At 36.9% G+C, this 26428-nt stretch overlaps 1 protein-coding gene across 10 annotated transcripts in view; it reads left to right on the forward strand.

Moving 5' to 3' along the window:
- PCCA (propionyl-CoA carboxylase subunit alpha) overlaps positions 1-26428 on the forward strand; it is a 270129-nt gene that overhangs the window by 91942 nt on the left and 151759 nt on the right. For 9 of the 10 annotated variants that reach the window (XM_068182524.1, XM_068182527.1, XM_068182525.1 and 6 more), the window contains 5 exons: positions 2680-2782; positions 7732-7826; positions 13329-13479; positions 23308-23451; positions 25174-25248. In XM_068182524.1, the coding sequence (XP_068038625.1) occupies positions 2680-2782; positions 7732-7826; positions 13329-13479; positions 23308-23451; positions 25174-25248 (568 nt within the window). The remainder of the gene's footprint in view (positions 1-2679; positions 2783-7731; positions 7827-13328; positions 13480-23307; positions 23452-25173; positions 25249-26428) is intronic. The other variant, XM_068182532.1, reaches the window with a different exon arrangement.

Consider the following 26428-nt stretch of genomic DNA (forward strand, 5'->3'; position numbering starts at 1 on the left):
TCTCAGATTCCAAGAACCCCTTATAATTTCTCTTCTGTGGCCTTGTGCTTGGAATGAGCAATGGGACTGGAAGAAGTTAATGTGGAATAATAAGTAGCAAAATCATTTTGAATCCTCCACCTCCTAAAGAAAAGGATATATGAAGTGTGCAGTATAAGAGGACAAGGCTTTAAAAACTCAACAGCATTACCTGTTACAAGCCTATGCATTAAGTTTATTATCTTCCCAAAGCATTGCATTTGGCCTTTCAAAGTACTGTGCAAAAACAGGAGTGTATGGGCTTAACATCTTTGGTCTGTCCTGCACAGGTATGTGCTGTTCAGGTAAGGGGAAGGAATCTATGGGATAAGTAAGGAACAGTGTTTCCTAAACCTGTATTTTGAAAAAAACCCACACATTCGCATATTCATGCCATCTACATGTGTAAACATATGTAAAATGCTGTGACTAGATAATTTTAGTTGATTTTTTAAAAATTTGGAGTTAAGCTGAAGCAATCTGTATTGGTTCTGTGTGTGAAGTCAACAGCATTTGAATGTCTATTGGCTACTGAACTTCTCAGGGTTTTAGAGGGCTTCTACTATACTAATGGCTATCAAACATCTGCTTTTTAACTAGATGGCCCTTCTAATGCTGGCCTCAACAAGAAAAAAATGTTCTCTTACTATCTCCCGATTCTGAAAACTGAAATTTTACATAATGAACGCAGTCTTTTGTTAGTGTCTGACTGCCTCAAAAGAAAATTGTTTTAATTAAAGCAGCACTGCTGATATCAGAGCTGGAGGCAGAAAGTTGGCATGGCTGTTTCACTTCAGACTACCGCAGGAAGGCTTGTGGCAACATCAGTAATGCTTTAGTACAACTTAAACTTCAGTGTGAGTAATGTACTGTAGGGGAAGAGGTGAACCTTAGAGAGATCCTGTTTTTCCTCTCTGTAACTGTGCATGTTTGAAGGGATCTAGAGACAGCATCTCGTCCAGCTTCATCCTCTGAATAGCATCAGCTCTCAGTTTAAATTGATTGCTTAGAGCTTTGCCTGATTGGATTTTGCACTGAGATTACACAGCCTTCCTAAAAAGCCTGCTCTGCTTCTTATTTCTTTTCATTTTTTTCCCCTCACATCTATTTGGAAGTAATTTTTGTCAGTGGCCAATTGCAACTGCACAGTGTTGTAAGATAAAACAAGGACAGAATATCTGAGATAGTAATTTCTATTATATATAATTTAAAAAGATTTACAGACGTATGGATGAGATGATTAGGCACCTGTCTTTAACAAGTATTGCAGTTTAGATTTCTAATTAGCACTCTTCCTTCAGTGAAAGAAAAAGTCAATTGTGAATAATTGGGCATAAAAGTATGTGACACAAAAATGTTTACAAAACAAAACAGAGCCTTTGATATAGGAGTTAAAGTAGCTGTAAATCAGTTTCAATAAGAAACACTATGTATGGCTGTTTGTTTTTGGCCCTTTTATTTTTGGACACATCAGGTAGTGCGCAGAATCACTAATTTTGTTGTCTCTTTTTTATCTCTACTAGGTAATTAAATATATTGAAGTTAAGTATGAGTTTAGGAAAGTTGTACATTAGGTATAATCTCTCAAAATTACAACATGTATTATCCCACAATGTTGAAAAAATGGGAAGATATACTTTTAAATATACACATTTCTCTACTGTAAATTTATCTATCTTGTGAATCTGTGGTCTGGGTTAACTACATCCAAGACATGGAAACCATGAAAACTTCAACTCAGTTGTACTGTAGTTCTTATTCTGGACACAGATGTCAGGCATGCTGTTTCAGTAGTCAGTGACACCAAAACTTGACCAAGCTTTCCATATGTGTCAACATGAATGGCACTAATGTGTGACTTACAGAGCCTGTAGAAAATTGCAGTGAAGCCTTTGGGTCCCTGCATTATGCTCTGTCTCACCCTGAGAAAGCTGTTCATGAACTTGTTTGTCAGAGCTTATGACCTAAGGAATATTCTTTCTGCTATTTAGGAAAAAAAAAAAGTTAATAAATAAAGTATCTTGCAAACTTTAATTTGTTTAACTACATATCTAAGAGAAGAAACAGAGGGAAACATACAGAGTGCTCTGTATAACACTCACTTATACTTAAAGCAGGGAAAAACTACTAGTACAGCTGGTGTGTTCTGTGAGGTCAAGTATTGCATCTTTAGGTTGTGTTCAGTGGTGGAATTTGCAGTGACTGTAATATTATATTTGCAGTTCTTTAATGCAGAATTAACCAACCTCTGCTGTTCTTGAGTATTAAGAGGGCTGTGTGCTGTAAGTAATGGTGAGCTTCACCTTTACATCTGCATAGCAAGTACTTGGTAATCACTGGGTCTTAAAATTCAATTACTTTATTAGTTTTGCAGAAGAAAATGAATACATAATTGTAGTAAATGTTCAGGCTTCTTAAACACACTGATTTTTTTGTGCTTTGAGAATGGTTTGGTTTGTGGTTGGTTGGGATTTTTTTTGACTTTGTAAAAAAGCATGAAAAAAGGGATTAATTGCAGAATCAACTGCAAATGGTATAACTTGGTTTATAGATGTGTGTGTTGATTAGTGAAGATTGACTGTTTAGTGAAATCAGTAAATGTTCTTGTATGCTTCAGGATTTCTTAAATACAAGCTATTCTTTTTGTTTTCTTTATTTAAGGGAAGGTTTTAGGTTTTCATCTCAAGAAGCTGCTTCAAGTTTTGGTGATGATCGCTTACTGATAGAAAAGTTCATTGATAACCCTCGTCACATAGAAATCCAGGTTTGTACTATTATTATTATTGCTACTATTACTGTGTATTTATTTAATGAGGTTTGAACTCATAAATAAATCAAAGTTCAAAATGTTTCAAACACTCCACTAAAAAAGGCCTAGAGTCTTGTGTTTTCCGGTGTCTTGGGCCATTGCTCAAACTACATGGCTATCATGTACAATACAGCCTTCCTGTTTTTATTCCCTAGCCTTTCTTTAGCAGGAAGACTGTGAACTATGCTCAGTTTGTTGGGGGACAAAAAAAAATGTTGTAGGCATCTGTCCTGAAAGCTGGATGTTTGAACTCTGGATCCTGTTGGAGTGCTTGAGTGCAGCAGGGGATGTAGGGGTTCAAGAACTGCCATGCCAACAACTGGTTGCAAGGTCTTTGTGGTTTTGTCAGTATTTTGGAATTTTGTTCTGAAGTATCTAATTCTACTTAGGAACTAAAGACAATTTGAATCCCATTTTGGGTAGTTTGTGGTTCAAAATCAGGTGTATTCTCTTTAACTTCCACATTATTTCCATTTCTATAATTTATTGGATTTAGAGTTCAGTCAGGTCTCCTGATGCAGAACAAAAGTTATTTCTACTAGGCATTTGTTCACAAAGTTATGATTTCAAAATTAGTGATATTTGATCTTATGTAGGTAGCTGAATTGTATTTGTCAATAGCCTTGAGGTATTTCCTGATAAGAAATCTATATGGAGCATCTTCATTTCCTCAACAGAGATGTCATTTTTTACACAGAAATTTCATTCCTTTTTGTGCAAGATCTAAACATTTTCTGTGTTGTGGCATGTGGTGTGGTGTGTTTTTTTTTTGGTTGGTTTTTTTTTTTTTTTGTTTTTGTTTTTGTTTTTTTTTTTTTTTTAGTGAGAGCCTGAAGTAGCTCAATAACTGAGTGAAACAACAACAGTAAACTTGATAGTGTGGAATGATTTCTAAGAGAGAAATATTTAACATTTAACATTTTTCACTCTGCCAGATGTGTGCTCACAACTTGCTGCTTCCTATGGGGCTAACTTGCAGATCATAGAATCATAGAATGGTTTGGGCTGGAAGGGACCTTGAAAGGCCATCTAGTCCAACCCACTGCAAGGACATCTTCAACTAGATTAGGCTGCCCAGAGCCCTGTCCAACCTGATCTTGAGTGTTTCTGGGGATGGGGCACCCACCACCTCTCTGGGCAACCTGTTCTGTTGTTTCACCACTCCCATAATGAAAGATTTCTCCCTTATATCTAGTCTAAATCTATTATTTTGTAGTTTAAAACCATTACCCCTTTTCCTGTCGCTATAGGCCCTGCTAAAAAGTTTGTCTCCATCTTTATCAGCCCCCCTCTAAGTACTGAAAAGCTGAAATTAGGTCTCCCCAGAGCCTTCTTTTTCCAGGCTGAGCTACCCCAAATCTCTCAGCCTTTCCTCACAAGAGAGGTGTTCAGACCCTCTGATTGTTTTTGTGGCTCTATTCTGGACCTGTTCCAACGGACCCATGTCTTTCTTGTACTGAGGACTCCAGAGCTGGATCTTGTGCTCCTGTTATGATCTCAGCAGAGAGGAGTAGAAGGGGGAAGGAAGAGTGAAATGAAGAAATGGTCTGTAAACAGTCCAACAGCAAAATTAAGAAACAGTGTAAAAATGAAATCTTATTCTCTATTGAAAAGTCATGGAAAGGTACATAGTGAACTTGATTTCAGCATTGATCTTAGGGTTCAGAGAGGTCAGATTGCTAGAGCATCTTTCTGTATTCCCTTGCTATGACTAATAATTTTTGGCTACATATGTCTTTTTTCTCTTTTTGTCTGTGCAGATCAGTACACCTTAAAGTTCTCTTTCAGTGCTTGCAGATTTGGGAGATTCAGCAGGTTCCTACTGATTCTTCAATGACAAAAGTTAGATGAGATTGGTTCCTTCATACTTCTATGAGTTTGGGGCAGTATTTACATTGTCTTGATTCCTTTGGGTTTAAAAAAGGGTTACCTCAAAAATTAAGTAGTACTGTATTTAAGAACGGTTGAATAAGTTCAATAAAATGTCTTTGCTATTAATAATTTATAGTTTTATTTATAATGGGTATACAGTAAACGTTATTTTCCTTATACAAGCACTTTGATGGTAGCTTTTAACAATCTCATAGCATATCATTTTAACTTGATGTTCTAATCAGTTTTAGGACGTTGACCTTCGTTCATTTTCAAACTGCTGAATATACAAACAATTTGAGACCAGATGCCAAATATTTATTAATTTAGCAGTGACTTTTAAATGGAACTTTTTTTAGCTTCCTTATATTTCTCCAAAGCACTGGTACTTAAAATTGTTAAATAAGAAGTTTCCTGTGTCTAGCTATAAAACAATCACTTTGTAAAACATGAGAAAAGACTAAAACAATTAACAGGAAAATAGAGTCCAAATACACTTTATGCTTGAACTGATTTGAAGTCTCATTCTTCTGAAGTATCTGATAAAAAGTTTAAAGTAAGAGTACGTGAACAGTCCTACAACTGGAAACAGAATTTAGCTGAATCATGTAGGAGGGATTCCACTGCATATTTAATTATTTTTATTATTGCAAATGCATGTAGATGTGCATAGCATGTACTAATGTCCGAATCATCTAATCCTGAAAAATGGGGCATTTTCTGTTATGTATGTTTAGATAATAGAAACAAAAGCTGTAGCTGGGTCATGCATTTTTAGTGAGATTTGTACTGGAATCTCACAACATCTCAGAGATAATTATTTTGGAACGCTGCAAATGTCTTCTGAAATACAATTGTTTTATGGTTAGTTTCTTTTACTGGAAACAGTGGACACAGAATAAAAAATAAGCCTAATGCTGGATGTTGTTGGCTTATTCTATTTGTAATTACTTTCTCACAGTAGATGTTCATCCATGTATCTTTTTTCCATTAACTAATAATAGAAAAACATTTATTTTAAGATCCAGGTTGCTGAAATTTAGTAGGATATGAGAAAAGTCCTGAAGTGGAAAAAATTTACTGCTTGCATTGAAAAAATTTATTATCCTCTTCTGAAAAATACAGAGAGAGAGAGGACAGATGCACAATGACCAATTTTTATTGTAATGTTCCAATTTTTTTTAATTTTTTTTTTGTTTTGTTTTGATGAGACACAATTCTGTGGAAAGTTGTAGGCTTTCTAACAGTGGAGCAGAAGTGCTCACAAGGAATCATTCTGCTTACAGGACAGTGATTTTTCCATCAAGTGCCATGCTATGCTCTAGAGGTACTGCTTTAATACTAAAATCACCCCCCACAAAAAAATTAGTCCAAAATCTTTGGACCTTCCAAATGATTTCTTGTAGGGCCCCATGAATTTGTAGAGCTCCTCTAGGACTGGATGGGTGTGCACTTAGGTAGGAAGTATCTGTTTTTATTCCCCTCTCCCCTCTTTGTGTTGAGTCCCTTGCTAGGGAAGATAGCAGTTGGCTGGAGCATCCTGGTGCTACTGCTGCTGCTAAACCTCCCCCTGGACAGGAAGGAGGATTCTGGGAGATGCTGTAGTTTAAAAAATCCTAAAATTTTCAGTCTTCTAGACCTCTTTTTCCCTTAGAGAGCTCCATAAATTTCTGGGAGCACAACAGAATTTTTTAGGAGGGAAAACATCTGATCTTACAGGGCGCAGAGTGCCTGGATCTGATGCTGCACAGTGCACATAAGTTGTGTTCACTGCCTCGTTTTCAGTCACATCTACCCAGATTTTTCACGCCTTAGCAACCATTGGTGTCATAGGTGCAGGAATTCATTTTGTCTACTGCCATACTTGCTCTGTGGTGCTAAAAAGAATAATAAATAATACAGATTCGTTGTCACAAATGTAAGTAGATATGGTTGAGTTCACACAGTTTGAGGAAGATTGTCTCCTTGTTTTATCTTGTCAGTTTTCAGTGTAGGAGTGAGCTATTAAAGAATGAAGCATGAATATTGGCATGGGTTCCCGCAGATCAGAGCAGGAAGATAGATGGAAAAAACATGGGTTAGAAGAAAAATTTTATATGGAAGAAAGGGAGCAGGTGTGGTCTGTATTAAAAGAAATTGTTCTAAGAATAAGTGTAGACTTATCATCATAAGATGGGAAGAAGTCTACTTGAATCTTTAAATCTAGTATTTGGTATTGGAAATGGCTGCATCATACCATCAATTTCATAAAGGGACAGAGTTCCCTTTCTTACTTTCACCCCTAGTTTGAAGTTGAAGAATCAATTTAAGAGTTCTGCTATGCTCAACTTATGGGCTTTTTTCTAGCAGGTAATTTCTGTAGTTGGATCTAGATGCTTGATTTTGTTACCTCTTCCATGGACTGAAGCTGCAGCCAAGAGCTGTAGTTAATGATTTTTTAAAAATTTCTTAAAACTGCTTTTATTTCCTTTGAAAGTACTGAGGGAGGTGCAAATTTTATTCTCCTTAATGAAGGATAGCAAAGCTTCTGATTTTTTTTTTCTTTATTAAAGACAGGGTACTGTGGTTTGCCTACTAAGGAAGCTCCATTAGACATTTTTTTCTTAAAACCTTTGTGTTTAATTCTGGAGCAAAATTTGGCATCTGTTGAGATTTTTTTGTTGATGCAATATTTTGCTTTTGTGTAATTTTGTAATGCAGTGCAATTTAAAATGCTTGAAAATGTAGTTTTAATCTTATTTCAGCCTTTTGTAAGGAGATCCCTAATATTCAGAAATCAAATTTTGAAGTGAGAGGGTGTTTTGCTATGTACAGACTCTACATAGAGGCTTTAGAATAATCCTACTCAGAATTTGAAGGAATGTTCAATTAGTATTTCATATACAGTTAATTTCCTACATGAGATTTTTTCCCCCCAAGCTTTACTTTTAGATGGGAAAAAACCCCCAAACCCTAAATGCTGCATAACAGTATTACGTCAAAAGACCATATGCCTACATGTGTTTGTTAATAGCAGTGTGTTATTGTTTCAGATTTTGGCAGATAAACATGGCAATGCCTTGTGGTTAAATGAAAGAGAGTGCTCCATTCAGAGGAGAAACCAGAAGGTTGTGGAGGAAGCACCAAGGTGTGTATACTGGATTCTTGATGCAGCCTCGTAGTAACTGAAATCACTTTTGGAAGCCTGCTGGTTTTATTTATTGTACAAATGCAAGAAAATTTTATTCTATTAAAAAGCACAAAGAAAATAAATGTTTGTTACAGTCATTTGACTGTAGTGCAATTTGATGTCGTTCTTGAGGGTGTTTTGATTTTGCTTTACAGTGTCTTTCTGTAAGAAAACTAGTATTGTGTAGTTAATTTTTAAAATGATCTTGCATAAAATGGATTTGGATCTTAACAATCCAATGTGTATGGTATGGCTTTGTGTGTATATATGGTATTTTCCTTTAATATTTACTTTTGGATATAAAAGTCAAGTAAAATATGAAATAAGTATGAATTTTACCATGGATACAGGTATTTGACTGTTAGAATAATTGTGTAGAGGCCATATAATACTGTGTATTTCCATTTGAATTGGAAGTACAAAATACTCTGCAGCACTTTTAGTACCATTCATGGCAGTGAACTAGAGATCTAGATGCAAAAGTGCAAAATTGTTTTAATCTTACTGGTTTAATGTGAAGCTGAAATTCCTTGCTGCTATGCAAGATATGGCCTTGCTGTATTTACTGTCGCATAGCAGTCATCAGAGAATACATGTGTAAAGAGGGCAGCAAGAAATTCTGATTTCAGAAAGGCAGGTAATGCCTGTGGGAATTACCAGTGTAATATCTTCACCAGCTGGGATGGGTTTGCCATATTTTTTATAGCACGGAACTGTGTGATGTAACAGTTTGGGATGTGAGGAAAACACAACACCCAAATGACATTTCTTTAGAGGTTCCTTATTAGTTAATGTTGAATCATAATTGCAGGACTGCCACTGTTTGGCCTATATTTTAAATAAAAGAACAACGTTTAAATCTGAAGATACAAATCCACTTATAAATGCTTCCTGCTAGTGCTTGTGTATTTCTTAGAAACTTATGCTGCTTATGCCTAAAAATCTTCCTGTGTTGTTGTGGAAAGTATTTCAGGTCCTGATATAATGCACATGTGCATGTACGTGTACCTAAGCACTTAAATGATCTTCTGCCTCATGAATATATGTAAGGCAGTGCCTGTTATTCCTGCCTGCTCCTTCTCCATGCCTGTGGTCAATTAAAGTGGCATGATATGTCTTTCTTTCACCAGCCAGCTGTGATCAGAGTGTTTTCTTTCATCAGAAATACCAACCTTTACTTTCTCGGGCTTCTCTGTTGGAGTTGCCATTAAGTTTTCTTATCCCTTCCTATGACCCTACTAGAGTGTGGGCAACTCAATAACTTCCAAAATTCGGCATGAAAACCTTTCTTCCTTTTTGTTGTTGAATGTTTTAGACTCTGCCAGACTTCTTCTGGCAGCTTTGGAAGTGTTACCTGCCTTACAGCCACTTGCACTTGGCTGCAGAACCCATTGATTGTCAAAGGGTTACAAGATAAGTAGGGCATTAAGTTCTGTGAGACACCAGAGAGACCCTAAAGCCTCCTGTTAACCCTTCTTGTAAATGCTGTTTCCGTTTGATAGCTTGAGGACTCCTGGACACACCTCTTCTGGTATGGCTGGATGTAGGAAATAGACTGTCCTCTTTTCTCCTGTTTTAAATGGTGGCTGCTATTAAGAACTCTGGAACTCTTAAGAACTCTTTTTATTTTATTTCATGAGGCCTGGGAGATAGGGATGTTATGGGCTAAAATGTTTTTTTTTTTGCCTTTTGGACAATTTAGGGCTTTTGACATTGGCCTCGTCTCGTGCCTTTTTTAATTTACTCTATTATGTGTCTAAGTTAAGAGACTGAGAGCCTTTTGGCTTGGAGAGTAACCTATAATTTTCTTAAAGCTAAGTCTGCAGCTGCTGAACTTATCCATATGGGATCATTTTGTGTTTGTATCTCCAGGTTTCCTAGGGAAGTTTAGGCTTTTGTTAAAAAAAAAAAAACAAAAAAACAAACAAACAAACAAACAAAATACCCTCTCTGTTTTGAGGAGAGAAATCCATTTAGCTTACACACTGAGGTTACAATATTCAAGGGACCCCTGGTGTTCATGGTGCTCAGTCCCCCAGATTCAAATAGGAGACCAAAAACTTTGCTTGTACCCTTTTCACATAGTGAGTTTCACATGTGAGTTGTTGTTCCCTCTGTTTTGGGAACCACAGACAATAAGATACATCCAGACATCTCTAGTTTTTTTAGTTTGTGCTCAGCAAAGTTAGTGATGCACAAAGCTTCCAGTGATGTACCGTAATTTTATCTGCTTCTACTTTTACATGTTTTTGGATATGCTGATGTCCTCTCATTTCACAGAGGATAACATTTAAAGAGATGAGTCATGTGAGTGGCATTTAATAGTCTTAGTGTAGTCCCTTAGTTGAGGTTTTTGTTCCTCAACTGCCCAAGCTCTTCTCTGTTCATTTTCACAGGCAGTTGCCATGAGACACTGTACTTTGGCAAGGAAAAATAGGAAGGTGTGGTTGTATTTTCCTGTCTGCTGGAGTGGTTAATAAGAGATTATTTCCTATGTGGAGAAACAAGACCTATGGGTTTATCAGAAAAGCCATGGATCCTTTGGGATTAATCAAAATAAAATGCACAAGAGTATTAACTGACATCCTATTCAATAACTGGAGTAGTAACTTAGAGGAATGCTCTAAAACTTTACTTTGGTGAGCACATGTGTCCTATCTAACAATTTCTGAACCTGTTAGAAGCTTCTTAAAGCATTGCAAATTTGCCTCACCACTTGTGTGAAGGAATGGTCATCTGTTCAGAGGCACTGACAATATGAGTGAATGTATATCGGCAGGAATTTAGAAGGTGCATTATTGAACTAGACTCTATCTACAGGTTCTCCTTAGAGTTGTTCAGCATATAGGTATGTCAGACTCTACATTTCCTCTTACTGTCTAGTCCTTGAAGGATTTTGGGTTAAGAGAAATGGGAGCCTGTTCTGTTTGTGACTGTGCACGTGATTCATAGGTGGGCAGAATTCAGATGTGGGGGCAGAACTGTGTACTCAAATCCTTTAGCCTATTTATGCCCATGGTCTGGTAGTACACAGTGAATATCTCAAAGGATAATGTTTTGTGTAGATAAGTAATTTTTTTAAACAAGCAATATGCTTGGAGCAGGGAAGCTGACCTTGACATTTAGAAAATTGAGGTTTAGCACCCCGGTGTGGTGGAATCTTCAGATGAAGGGTAATTGTTATTGATAGTTTTTTTTTTTTTTGTCCAAACTGAGCAGTAAATTTCCACTGATGGTGTAACTGTTTCTATTTTTCAAAATCTCAACTTTGTCTGTGAGTGAAGGTGATAGGGGTATTTTGGGAACCCTTATCTGATGTCCTAGAAGCGGAGAGGTAACATCTTGCCCATGTGGGTCATTTCCCTGGCTGTAGAGACAAAGTGACAAACCAATTGTATTCCCTTTGATAAACTTTACAATAACTTGATGAAGGTCTGATGAATAAAGTGTCAGGTCTGATTTATTTTTTCTTTTTGATGCTTTTATTTTGTGAATACTTTAAAAATTTTTATGGTGCCTTTTGTGCTGCCATAGGAGCTGTTTGGTCTAAAGAATAACAGGTGTATGTGTGAGAAAAAGACTTGAATTCAGGTTTAAAATGCTGTGTTTTCAAGTGATCCCTAATTAGACTGGAGAAGAGTTTTCTTGTTTATAAAAGGTGCATTGTTCAAAAAGGGAGAAACAATGTATTTGAAAGGTAAAGCAGTAGAGGGGAATATGAAAACTCTGGTTAATTAACCTAGCCAATGGTAGGGATGATCCAGTCATTTCAGAGTGTAAAGCTTAACTGTGTGGCAGAGATCAAGTTTAGCCATGTGACACCTGTATTCCATTCTCTGGAAGACACCACTCTAATGAAGGGGAGTAACTCTTTCATCTATATGAGAAGTAATAATGGTTATTCTAGAATTAGAGTATGAAGCTGATATTGAGAACATTTTGTTCTTCGTAAGCCACTCATTGACCTTTCATGATCAAAACCCTGCAGAAATGATTGAATTATGGAATGTTGATTTCATGTAATGTATTATCCTCTTTTACTGAATCAAAATAAGAAGTGTTATGAAACTATTTTACATTTACCAGTGCCTGTTCTTAGAAGTATGACACAGTTTTTGTGTCTTCTGTTCTTCCCTTTCATCTGATGTAGTATCTTATACAGCTTTCTTGAATGAGACTTGACTTGTTTTCCTGTTGGTCCCATTGTTTGCCATGAAAGAAATTTTTTCCGAAATTCTGAGAATGCCTGCCTTATGGTCCATCAGAATCTGCCTGTGTGGGCACTGGAAGGACAGAGATGTGAAGTAACACTTTCACAGTAAAGAAAATCATTCCACTGTCTCCTATTTCGCCAAGATATTTGCTCACTTCTTGTGTCATGTCAAATATGGTTTGTTGTGGCAGAAGTCTCTAGCTGTTCTGTGAGTTCAGGTCTCAGTGAAAAACACCACAATAAGTGCTGAAAGATAAGTCCTGACCCAGCACTGGCTTCTGTCTGAGAGCAGTCTGGGGCTTCACATGGAGCTTCACTGGCTTTGAGGCCACTTTAGATAGGTGAGGGCCCCTAATTGCTCCTCCGTAGAATTAGGGGGCACTGTTGAAGCCATCTCAAGATGTATGTAACACTTGGTGGTTTTGTTTTAAAGAGTAACTTAAAGGCAAGGTAAAAATGACTGTCTATTCCCTTGCAAAAGTAATTTTAAAATGATAGCCGAGTTATGTGCCGAATGTAAGTCAAAACAGAAATAAAAGTAGTAAGTATATTTACAAGATGAATAACTACATGTACTTTCACTGAAAAATCGATGTATCAGATTGAGGGGCAACTGGTTTCAAGGCTTTGGTGGAATACCACAGAAATATATATAATTAATCTGCATAGGTTAATCTAAATCTGAATTTATGGTACAGATGAGAGTAACAAGCAAAATGTGTTACTTCCAGAAAGACTTCCAGAGTCTTTTGATTCACTGGCCCAGTGGAAATTGTGGAGTGCTCTCCTAAAATGAGAGACCTTGGCATTTGGGCAGTGTTCACAGCAGCTCCCAAGCTGAGCTGCTCTTTGGATGCCCATGGGTGTGTCCAAGATTTGTGGAAAAGAATGTATTGCAATTAACGTGGATAATAAGTATGTCTTCTAAGATTGCATTGGTTTGTATGTCCTTTTTAAATTTAATTTGCATTATTTTAGATCTCACTGTTTTAAGAGTGTTGTGTTATTTTATATTTTAGAGGCTAGGGTTGTTAATCCTGAATTTCCTGTACATTAGCAATAATTGTAAAGCATGCAGTGTATCTACTTAGGGGCAATATAAGTGTAAAGACATACATTTGACAGTCTTGACATGTTTTCATAACTTTAATAATGGTGCTGTCCTTTTTTGACCATAGTTTAAGCAGAAAAGTAAATGATAGAATAATAATTTTTTAACTAAAAAAGTACTTGTTTCTATATTGTAGCACTTTTCTAGACCCTGAAACTCGAAGAGCTATGGGGGAACAAGCAGTAGCCCTTGCCAAAGCAGTAAAGTATTCCTCTGCTGGAACAGTAGAATTCCTTGTAGACTCCAGTAAGAATTTCTACTTCTTGGAAATGAATACTAGACTTCAGGTAAGAAAAACAACTCTTCAGATTCAGAAAAGTGTTATTTAAATAAACACACCATAACCTTCTCCCATATTTAAGTGTCTGCTCCTGCAAAGATTTAAACATGAGTGTCTTGATGCATGTGAGCACTTCCCACTGAACTTAAAAGATCTACTCACATAAACCTGCCTATGCAAGACTTTGCAGCAGTGAGCCCTTGCACAGCACTTAAGTAAATGTTCAGAGCTTTTTCTCTTTGTTACACTTGACCTAAAGACCTTGCAAAAGGTCACTGCTAAGTGCCACTGTGAGTTCACAGTAAGTGGCTAGCCACTGTGCTCTGAGGTTTTCCTGAAGCCTACTGGTCCCTGAAGTTTCTTTCTTATTTTTTATACTTTGATGATCACTTGCTGAGTTTCTCTAGGAGTGTGATTGAAACAATATGTGTATATAAGCAACGAAACACTAGCAATCTGCATATGATTGAAATTGTGACTGGAATGCAACTGTGCAAAAACGCAACCTGACAAGATGATGGGTTTTTGTGACAATTCATGTAGTCAGTTCTAATGTACACTGCAAGTGAAGAGATGAACCCCTCTACCACTTTTTTGTCTGCATGATGGATTTCTGGCCATAAGCTAAGAAAGCAAGTATATAACTTGAAGTCTGGATATCATTCTAGAAGACCAGAAGAGTGTTCAACTTGCGAGTCCATTCTATTGCCTTTATCCTCTTTTTCTCACTTTGTTAAATAACAGCAGAAAGACTGAAATGTGGAATCAAGCACCAGTTTGATAAGCTTCCCATTCTATCTTAGCTACATTTCATTAAGGTTATGTCCTGTGTGCTGCAATGTGGGCAATGATAGAACATAAAGAGATCCTCATAATGTGACGTCTTTGCATGATCTTATGCAATAACTGGGTAAATGTATGATTTTAGTATGTTTATGCTTTTGGGTAAAGAAGTTAAAGAGAATCTGGGAGGAGATGTTACAATCTTCTGTGCCAGGGTAAGACTGCTGTAAACTTTAACTTGTCTTGCAGGACAGCAGTGGTTTTGGAAGTAGCCATGACAGTCACTTCACATGCCCTTGCTAGGCACTATCAGGTCCACCTTAGATTCAGTTAGGGGGGAGTGGTGGTTAATGACAATGTATAGTTCATTGAAATATTATGAGGAATTCTCTCACTTTGGTCATATTCTTTACACTTCCCCCATCTTGTAGTTCTTGAGCCAATGTTTTTCATTGACTCTATGTTCTTGTTTACATAGAGGAAAATTAATTTATGGTTTTCTGCATAACCCACCAGAAGTTGAAAACCATTTCCTTGCTGTAGTATTATTGACCATAAGTTCCTAAATGGGATTAGTGATGGACTGTCCTTTGATTCCTTTTTGTGGGTTGTTTTTAAGACATTATCTTTGCTGTTTTGCAGTGTCTTCCCCTTGCAATACCCACTGGTACATGTTTGTAGTCCCAAATTTCTAAGGTCTCCACATAGGCAGGAAGAAAGCTTTCGCAACTCTTTGGACTCCTTTTGAAGTATAGCCTAAGCAGTTTGACAATCTCCATAATAGCAAACTCATTCTTTCCAACTCTTAAAGCAATTTACTAATCTTGAATCAGACTACTTGTTTAGATATTCTCTACTGCCTCTATCCTGACTTTGTATTGTCTCTAATTAGCATTTTAACTTGAGTCTGGAGTAGTAATTTTCTCTTATTTTCCCCCAGTCTTACCCAATTGATCTCTCACTTCTCCCAAGTCTCAAGATTTATTTTCTGTTCAGCTAACAGTTATGCAACTAATGTATTGTACTTGCTCCCTACTGTTAAGAGCCAAGCCTAGAAGCTCTACTGAAGCTTGTCCAGCTTTAACTTCAGGACCAGGATAGTCTCCAGATGTTCCTGTATTGCTTCAGTCTTTTTTTTTTTTTCCTTTTGCATCTCCTAACTGATCAGTGACTAACAGATTCACTTGCCTTGTTCTTGCTGAACACTCCACAGCTGGAAGAGCTTTCCAAAATGATGGATGTCTGATCCATAAAAGATCCTCTTAAGATATTTGTCAGTGTGCATTAGACAGAGCTACCTGTCACCATCATCAGAACATTTCTACTAAATTATGCATTTTCTGTCTGTTTCAACGTTTCAGCAATCTCTCATCAGATCGCTGTCGCATTTTTATTTTAGATGCAAACTTCAGAATATATTTGCTAACTAAAACTGTGTCCAGTATTTTGCACTGCCTGTTGATATCTCCCTTCCCTCCCTCTGGTGTATCTTTTGGATACCTTTCAGTCTTTCTGGTAAATTATTTTCCAGTAATCAGAGTTGTATTGTTATTTTGCTATTTAACTTTGTTCTTTTGGAGGACTCTTTGGGAATACACCTTTTCTGTTGTATAGTTATGTGAAAGAAGTGTAAATAGCACCTTGAAAGAAGTTTTCTATTTAGTTTTTAAGTCTTGCTGCAATACTATACAAGACTGGGAAGCAAAAGAAAATTGGTGTATCAACTCCATTGTGTCTTTTGTATGCTACACAAATTTATTACAGATGTTTTACTGCCTCTAAGTGATTCAGCTAGAATGGCTTACTATTTGCTGTTGGCAATGTTCTTTTTGTTGTATCTGCTTTTCTTCCATCTTTGAGGCTAGCTGGTAAGTATGAGATAGAAGATTGATGATTGCATAGTAAAACTAGTTCTTACTTTCCACAAGAGAACATAGAGATGTCTGTCCTAGCAACTAGCAGAGAACTTCTGTACAGTGTCATTTAGGGCACTTTTGCAGTGGTTTTCAGGCAGTTTCCACTGTTAAAGTTGAGGCAGACCAGATACTGAATATCTGATTCTTTATAGCTGCTCATAGTGTGTTTTCTGTTGCCTAGTTGTCATCAGCCTAATCAAGGGCAGTCCTGGTCTAAAACACTTATCAAGAGCTTTGCAATCAATACAAAGTTTCTGACCCCTTAGAGTGATAACCTTTCTGGCTTCCAAGTTATGTTAAAATCTCCTAAGGTACTTCAGAAGTGCTGACTTTCACCAGAAAAGTTTCTTCTTTTCTTCACTGGAAGAATAGATGATGTTTCTCTTGGACTTTATATAAAGGAAGTCTGTGGTCTGTACTTAAAAAATATCTGTTAATAAATGTGTGTGTGGTGTAGCTAAGCTTCATACATGTGAAACAGTGACGGCAAAGGGAAAATTTTCCATATTTTAGATGTTTCTAGTACCTTGAAATGAGTACCTTGTTGGCTAGAGGAACACTGAGAAATGTACAATGAGTGATGTGAATTGAGCACTTACCATCAATACAATTGGTATATTTGTGTCTCAGGCCTGTTCCCAACCTTCTGCCTCCCTCATGACTTGTGAGATTTAAATAACATGTGAGTATTCCTTTCCTCCTCAAAATGTGACTGAATTTGCTTAATGTAATTGAAAAGATGATATGTGTAGACTAGAGTTGAGAAATATGGTAATTTCAGTAGCAGTGGGTTTTCTCTTCATGTGTCAGTTTGAGTATTTTTGTCACAACCTTTTAGGAAATAAAAATTAATTTTGTAGAATAATCTGATGTGTTCGTGAGAGATTTGCTAAGAGCAAATGGCATACCTATATTTTTAGTTTACAGTTGTCACAGGAGTATTTTTTGTAAATGTTTTTAAGATCTTTTAAAGTAACTTGATTCTAAGGCATAAGGTGAAGGTAAGTAACCTTCCATAGACCTATAAAACATTACTCAGTGCTAAGACTTTTGTGTATCACTTTCTGGGTTTTCATCAGATTCTATTGACCTTTGGAAAATTATATATTCCCGAGATTTGTCTTTTTGCAAAACTGGCTGCAACTAGTGTAAAACGTGGGAAGAATTTTTACATGCAACATACTGCCAGAGCCAACATGTCTTTCCTTCTCGTGTTTGTCCACCCATGAAAATATAAAAAGCATGGTAGGAAAATGTCTAAAAGTAGGTAGAAATCCTGTTGCAGATGGTTTGGAACTCCACTGCTTATAAACTGCTGGTTCTAGCAGCCTCTTAATTGTATCTTTAGTCTGTTGCTCATCACTAATTGGCACCTGCTACATGTTTACTTAGTGAAGGATATTAGTGCTGGAAAATATTGCAGCTGCACTACATGCAGCAGTAACAACAAAATACAAATAGCAAAGTGATGAGCTGAGTCCAGATTGCCACCAAAAGCCACAGAGAGGTGGTGACTTCGGTATCTACAGCAGTCCTATGGGATGGCAAGTGGTGGTCTTGCTGTCTTGGTTGCACATAGCTGCCTGGAGGATGACTTGTGATAGGTGGGCAGGAGAATGGGAGCAGAGAAAGGGGCTGTCAGGAGTTAGAGGAGTAGATTTCTGTGAAGTCAGAATGGTGGGATTTCAAAATAAAGTCTCAAGCTGCTGATTGCTGAGACTACATATTTCTTAATACTGGAATCTTGTTTTACTGTGACAACACTTTGCTTCAGTCACTTTAAATAGTCTAACAAACAGTGTCAGATGGTAAAGACTTTCAATTGCTGCTAACCTGGGCTGAATTTGAACTACTGACCTAAAGGTGAAAGGTCTCTTATCCCATTACCAATCCGCTAAGCCCACCAGAATCCATTCTGCACACAGTATATACCAGCTGTTCTTGGCCATTTTTAGAACTGAAAGAAAAGGTGATTTTGCTGCCAAATAACACTTCTTCACACAAGAGGGTTAGCCGACAACAGTTAACCAAATTTTTGCCACATTCTTGCCTCCTAATGCAACTTCCATTATCTATCTACTAGTTGTCTGCTTTTCAGGCTTCCCAAAAGAACTACAGAAAAGCATTGCTAATTGTTGTTGACAGAAGAGAACAACATTGTTTGTGTAAGTCATTGAATCTGAAAGATGCCATTAACAGTGCTGCCAAGGCATGGAGTGATATCTTAGAGACGGCATTCCCATGTAACTCTCATAAAATACTATTAAAAAAGAGAGAGAGAGAAAGGGGAGACTACTTAATCAGTGGAGAAACAAAAGGTCATTCTTCAAAGGGTACATTAGTTTCTTTGCTTTGGTGAATTTCATGTAAAGCAAACCAAATAATAGCTGTGATGTGACCAGAGCCATCAAGTGTTCTGAGAAAGCTTTAATACCACAGCTAAATACAGTAAAAGCAGGAATTACATCTTTAGGAAAGAAAGTATTGGTTTTGTGGATACTAGTTTCTTTATTTTCTTACATGGAGTATGTAGTGGAAAGGAAATTGTGTAGAATTACTGGATTTTGAGAAATTTTTTTTGAAGTGCACGATGTTAATTGAGAAAGTTATGTTGAAGTTGTGAGCTAATTGACTTGTTGACCTAAAGTGTGTGCTATTTGTCTAAAACACAGAAAAGATTCAGAATTCATAGGCCACATAAGAGGTCTGTCCCATACAATGTAGAAACAAATCCTTGCAAAAGAAAATTGAGAACTGTGTCAATGATTATTGGAATATAACTTCCTAGGAGGAAGTAAATTAAATACTTTTTCAAAGTGATATGCTACGATTAAAACATTCGTTTGTACTGAATGTCTGTGCATTAGTTTTTATTTCTACGTCCTGCCTGGGAAGCAATAAAAGAAGTCGACCCAAACATCTTAGCTGATGGAAATTTTTGTAGTATTGATTGCCTTCAGTTCTTCAATTGTATACTAATAATTCAGAAAACAAACAGCAAGTGTTGTTGTATAGGATGCCTATAGTTAGCCAGTTATGTATTCCTGCTTTGCATTCATTCTGTACACTAATTCAACCGTTGTCTGTTTTTCAGTAGCCTTTATGAAAAGCTGTTTTTTGCTGTGTGCTCCCAAACCCCAGGTACATGTGAACTATTTTGTAGGAAGATGTGACCCCAGTGTGCTCCTGCTCATAGTAGTCAGGAAGCTTGCATGCCTAAAGAGCAGAACATGTGTGCACCTCTGTTGCTGTTCAGTTCTCCAAAATAGAAACCAGGCTTACTGAAATACGTGGGGTTGAGAAGCATCTGTAAGTTGGTGAGTTTGGCTCAATTGATACTGGATTTGGCTGCAGCAGCAAAGCCTGTGGGACTCCAGGTGAATCACATTTCCTGGAAACTGAGGTGTATGTTGAAAGTTAGTTTTGAGATTATTTATATGAATGTAAAGGGGTATATGACACCAACTAGGGACTTAAAGTAGTAGGGGTGACATAGGCTGTAGTTTTAAGTCTACTGAAATTTAGATTTTCTTGGCTGATGTGGGGTGCTTGAATGTTCCAACTGGTGTGTGAGTAATTTAATGCCTTATACACACAGGGACAAGAGCAGACTGTGAGTGTCCAGAAGTATTTGCTGTTAGATCTGAGTACCTTGATAGTCTTGAGAAAAATGTGTCCCAGACTTATTCCCCTGAATATAGGGGAGCAGTCATCACTAATTTAGTTAGTTGCTCTGACTGTCCATAAAAATTGCATGACTGTTTTTGTAGCTGTGGATGAACCCCAGTATGGTAAAGCTTTAAAACCACTGACAGTCACAGAATAGGAGGAGAATTAAGAGCCTTTCCATACTGTTCTGGTAGTGGATGTTAACTGGGTTGTGATGTTGGTAGGTTCTCCAACTCTTATATACCTGCTTTACCATCTATAAACTGGGACATAATTTTTATTTTCTGACAGGCTTTGCCACTAGTTTATCTTGGTGTATAAATGGGAAGGGGTTAGTGAAGCAAAACCACTTGCAATGCTCATGGGAAATCTGGTTGCTGTGATATGTCTTAAGAGCAGTAGATCCAGTATGAAGGGGAAGCACTTTACTCTGTATAGCTGTTGCTGGTCATAGCAGGTATAGCTTTGTGGACTTGAAAGCAGGAATATAAGTGGCATCTTACAGAGACTTAAGAGTTTTTAAAGGAGGTGTATATCATTCTTAAGTGCATTGAAATTATGACTTGTTATCAACTGTTTATGAGCAGACTTGGTATGAGTAAAAGAACTGATAGTAAGAGGGTTACTTATGGTAGCTAATTAATTAAGAGTTCTTGCTGATCAATTTTTTCTGCCTGTCCTGTTGAGAATAAGGTACAGCTGGCTTGATACAGCTATGATCTGTTGATTACTTGCTACAGACATGTCTGGTTTTGCCCTTTGTGTTGAAGACAGCAATAACGTGTGAATGTAGCCACTATCATATAACCGTCCCAACACTGGCTCTTTAATGGCTGGGCTTCACTGGCAACATCTTGGATCAGTCAACTGCAAAACTGAGTATGGCCTAAAGCTAAGGGAGTTGATCAAGTGAGTGAGATTCAGCTCCATTTCTGAGCAAACTTGCATTCTTCGTGTCAAAAATTTAGTACTTGACTTAGTCCCCATATGCTGGCGAGTAAAGGCTGTTGATGGAGAAGGGATATAGCATAAAATGAATAGAAGAAAATACAACAGGCAGCCAGAAAAAAAGATGACATCTGAAGTAGAAAGTGGAAAAGAGGGAAGTGGCTGAAGTCTAGCTTTTAAGAGTGGTTTTACAACAGATACAATTACTTTAGGCAATTATTAGTTTTTGTAGAGATTTCAAGATTAAAGTTCTTTTATACCATATTTCATCTGATGGTCTTAATGAATTTGAAAATGCATTAAAATGTGTTTCGTGCCCCAAATTAATACTGTGTTTGGAATTGTCTATGTTATGCCTAAATAGTAGTAGTTGAAGCAGAGTCCTAACATAAAGTAGGACTTCTCCCTACCCCCAAAAAAAGCCCTCAACATTTTTTCCTATACATATTTTCTGAATGCTGTTTTGTGTGGAGACACAAAGGGAGTATTTTGAAGAAACAGAAGAAAATATTGACCAAGTCAAAGATCTGTATTGAAGAATGGATTAAATAAATGTTTGTGAGTCTTAAGAACCAAACAACAAAAATATTTTTCTTTTCAGAGACATTCCATCTTATTTTGATCATCAACAATAAAACTGAAAACAACAATGAAGCTATTGAATCTGGAATGCCAATTGCTATCCAAGAAAAATGGCAGTATAACTAAATAATGCAAATGTCTTTGGAAAAAGAAAAAGTATTTTAATTATCTGGAATGTTAAAATTCCAAACATGTTCCCAGCTCAAAGGTAATATTTTAAAACTTAAATTCCAAAGTAGGAAAATAAGTTCTGTTGTCCAAATACGAATGTGTGATAAGTAACTTTCTATTAAAACTTAGGGAGTTTTAATAGAAACTTCAAGTCTTAATAGAAATTGAATTGCTTCAATTTAACACTGCAGGATAGACACTGAGATGTTTCATAGTTTCTCAAAATACTGTTATTAAGCTTGACATACCGGAGAGTATCATGTGTTAGGTGGAATCAAGATTGAATCCCAAAGGTACATCCTTAAACTGTATAATCACATTCCCATTTCAATGTCACTTTTGTCCTTCAAAGAATAGATGCTTGTTTCAGTGATGATTTGTCATTAAAATTATGTCAAAACATCTTAAAATGTTGTTGAAACTCTAAACAAACTCACAGCACACTCAGGGCTAATTATGGGTGCCATCTGTTTATTTTTACAAAGCTTTTTTTCTTAAAGACCAAAGCATCTACTTGTTCTGGTAAGCCACAATGTTATGACTGAATGTTTTACTTAATACTATATACTTGAAGGAAGAAAGACAAGTGGTTTGGTCAGTGACCTTTTCCTGTGTCAGAAAAGGTACATAGTATGACATCTCATGATAAACAGTTGCAAAGTGCGTTTTCTTGAGGTATTTTTCCCCTTGGAGCACAAACATTTTATAACAAAAATGGCAGTTCTGTCATGGTTTCTATATGGAAGGTGGTATAGCTGTTCCTGTGGGAAGAACGTGCTTTTAGCATGCCTACCTTTTACTTGATCAGCGTGGTGGCGATCAGAGGAATCACCTTGGTTGCTTTTTACTGTCCTATGCCTAGTTAAAGGCTTATTAAAGTTAATCAACGTGCTTGTTTCTCTGCCCATTTGAAGGCAGAAGTGTGTCTGCATGTGCGCGCCCATGTGTGCATGCTTGTACGCGCATCCCACGTGAGCACGAGCGACGGCAATTCCCAGGGCAGCGTCTTCCAAAGCCGTTAGCGGCAATTTGCTGAGCGCGCAGAGCCGCTCTGCTGGTCCAGCCCAGCTATTGTGCATGCTAAGCACTAAACAGATAAGTCTGGAGGGGGGTGAAAAAAAATTGAAGGATCCATCTGCTCATTTCTGCTACACTGCGCTGATGCAAGATTACGCTAATCTGGTTGCTTGTCAGGACAGGTTAGTGAAAGAAGGCGAATGGGTGAGATATAGGCTACGCCGGTTCTGTGGAAAATTGGTAGCGGCTCCTGTACGTGCCATGTTAAGTGTAGCAGAATGGGTTGATTATCAGTTACTTGGAGATTTTCAGTTAAAATATAGTTATGGTCGCAGTATGAGCCTCTTCAAAACAGAGTTCAATGGGAAAAGCTTCCAAACAAAGAAAAATTAACTCATTGTCACCGAATGCATTTGAATTTGTAAAATAAGTGAAAAAAAACCCCAACCAAACAAAAAACCCCTACACACCCCCAAATCTTCCCAGGTCACCTCTCTAGTTTTCCTTTTGTATGCTGCTCTGAGTTATTGTAATCTGCTAATTTTTTTTTTTAATGTTTTCCACGCAAAGACAGCAGTTGCAGGAGTTAAAGTAGGTTTTTTTTGTGGAAGAAGACCAAAATAGAAACGTAGTCTTTCTCTGTTCTTTGGCATGTCAGATTTCTTGTTTATCTGTGTTTGTTTACAGAGAGGTGCTTTTTTTTTTATTGCTTTTTGTTACCTACTGACTGACAGTTCTTGACCTTGCAGGTTGAACATCCCGTCACAGAATGCATTACCGGCCTGGACTTAGTCCAAGAAATGATCCGTGTTGCTAAGGGTTACCCTCTCAGGCACAAACAGGCTGATATTCCCATCAACGGCTGGGCGGTTGAATGTCGAGTTTATGCTGAGGTAAATGAGTGGTAATGGGGAGGAGGGGGTAGGTGGTTGAACTGTGGCGTAATAATACCCAGGTGTGGATGGATGCCAAGGTGAAATCAAGGAATATCATATGAAAGTCATGATTTAGAGCATGTCACATGAATGGTTAATGAGGTTTTGTAGAATTGAGTTCTTATTTTTTAATTAAAAATATGGTGTGTGTTTCAACATTGCTTTTTCCTGAAAGTTGAAAGTAAAGGTGATTAGAGAGGTAAGCAAATATCATTAGAAATAAGACTGAATGTTCAGTTCACATTTAATGATGCTGGAGTTATTTACCAGAGTTAACTATTCTTTCCAGGTTTCTGAAATGCGTAGTTGAAACTTGTTGACTTAAAAAGACAGGTGAAATTCAATGTCTTACAGAATTTTTGTTGTTTTATTAAAACCTTTGGAAAGGTTGTTGAAAAACCAAGTTACACATTTTCTGAAACCACAGTTTATAGGATAAACTTTCAAAGCACATTCCAAAACAATAACTGTAATTATGGTGTAAGTCTCTATCTCACCTTAAAGTAGCTTATGAATATTTAAATCCCATTTTCAAGCACCTTCAAGACATTTTGATGTAATGTCTTTTTGGTGTCACTTTTGGTACATGAAAGCGAAAACTTGTTAAGTTAAAAAAAAAAAGTCATTGAATCACAGAGTGGTTTGGGTTGGAGGGGTCCTTGAAGATCATGTAGTCCCAACCCCCCTGCCATGGGTAGGGACATCTTCCACTAGACCAGGTTGCTCAGAGCCTCATCCAATTTGGCTTTGAACATTTTCAGGGATGGGGGCTGGAAAATAATGCCTATCTTCCTTCATTTAGTTTCAGGAAAATTTTAGGTAACTCTGAATTTCAAAACTAATTCAGCATCTTAAGACATTTTTTCCCTTGCTGAACTGTTGTGAATTTTGTTACCTAGATCATCTTATTTGATGCTGTTTTTTTTTTTTTTTTTTTCTTTCATGACATGCACATAACCTCCAAATTGTGCTACTGATTCCAAGTTGTACAGACATATTTTGATAAAGAATAAATATTTGCCCTGTGACTGGCATGGAAAATATTCTGAGTTTTAGTAGGCATTACACTGGTGTAACTGATGCTTAGACTTTTTATTTTGTTCAGCTTAAATCCCCTCACATTTATAAGTAATGAATCCAACTACTTTGCCATGAATTAGGTTATTCTGTAGGCCATATATTTATTTGTTTTCCCATTAAGTTTGTATTAGTATTGCATTATGTACATTAATGTAGGTGGTTTCCAGTGGCATGAAGATTTGGCTTGACTTCTTAAGATATTTGAAATTCTGACTGCCCCTTTTTATTTCTGAAAATTTTTTCTTGTACTCTCTTTTCAAGCCTGGCCTCTTGAATACTTTCCCATCCTTCTTTCAAGTGTAGCTAATGAAAATGTTATCTTTGTATATTTTATTTTGGTATATTGTAACTGGGTGCAGAACACATATTTCCTTTTTTTTTTTTTTTTTTTTTAACTGATGCAAGAGAATTTATATACTTCCATTTCTTTATTTGGAGTTGTGGGGGCAGATGGATAAAGAAATGTTCTTTGACACAAGTAATTATGGGCAAAAAATCAGTCGTTCCAGTAGCAGTTTCTGTTATACTTAAAGCTTTTAAACATTATCTGCTCCACATCTGCAAAAACTTAATGCTTCCTCATGTTGAATTTTTTTCCAGGACCCCTACAAATCTTTTGGTCTGCCATCCATTGGTAAACTGTCTCAGTATCAAGAACCATTGCATGTGCCAAGTGTAAGTAACTGTGTTCTGGTTTTCGTAGGTGCTGAGTGTCTCTTTATATAAAGACTATAAATACTCAGCAGCTTTGTAAACCCAGCTTTTTTTCCAGCTTTTTACCAGAGTGGGGACAGGACATGGTAGTACTGATTTGTGCAACCTGAAAAGCTGCTTAAAAGTGAACAGTTCCAAACTGGGTTAAAAACGTTCAGATTAGGTATAACAGGAAACCAGTACATGTTGAAATAGTTTGTTCTATAACTTTCAGCTTAAGTTTTTCAAATACAGCTTTAGTAAATGTACTTGTGGTTATTAGAAATGACAGTCAACTGTTGAGTCAGCTTTTTGAGCATAGAGAACTGGGGACACTGTGAGAAACTGCCAGTGCTTTTTGTTTAGCTTGGTAGACTTTAAAGAGGAGTTTCTTACAGTGGTTATTACATGTTCCAGGATACAGCCTAACCATATAGAATAGGTGTTTAGCAAACAGTGTTTTCTGTTGGGTGTAAAGAGCAAATACACTGCCTTTCTGTAAAATCAAGGTAGTCTTAAATTATAAGTGCACATATACATGAGTGACACTGTGTCAGTGCAATGATGAGACTGTACCATCCATGAATACAATTATTCAGTCTGATTGCTTGCACGGAAAATACTGAGAGATTACAGGAGGAATCTTAAATGTGGAGTTGTTATTGGATATATGATTTATTTAGCTTTTTAAATTGTTTTTGCCTGTGTACTTTCCAAAGGGACCTGACCCTTTCTGGTCTTTAAGGCTTCATGCTGTGTTCAAAGCCTGAACGCAGAAAAAAACTGTGAAGATCTAAAAGGCATCATGTGCTCTTAAAGAGGAGATGAGGGAAAAAGGTATCACTGGATGTATCTAAACTTCTTTTTAATGAAACAAAGAGTGTATTTAATAAGAATTTATAATGAGCACTCCAGTGGTTGTTAGAAGTTTTCACCATGTTGTAATAGCTAACATGATGTCAAACATTTTGCCCTTGCAAGTTTTTGCAATTTGCAATTTTCCAAACGTGAGACCTGTTGAAAGTACAAGTGATAATGGACAAACTATACCCCCTACAGTCTTTGTCCCACCAAATCTTTCTTCAATTAATGCTGCAGCAGGAGTTTTATGTAATAACATTTGCGCTTGTGAGCCATCCATACAAAGAAAAAACAATTAAAA

This window comes from Anomalospiza imberbis, chromosome 2 (genome assembly GCF_031753505.1).
Source record: "Anomalospiza imberbis isolate Cuckoo-Finch-1a 21T00152 chromosome 2, ASM3175350v1, whole genome shotgun sequence".
Taxonomy (NCBI): Eukaryota; Metazoa; Chordata; class Aves; order Passeriformes; family Viduidae; genus Anomalospiza; species Anomalospiza imberbis.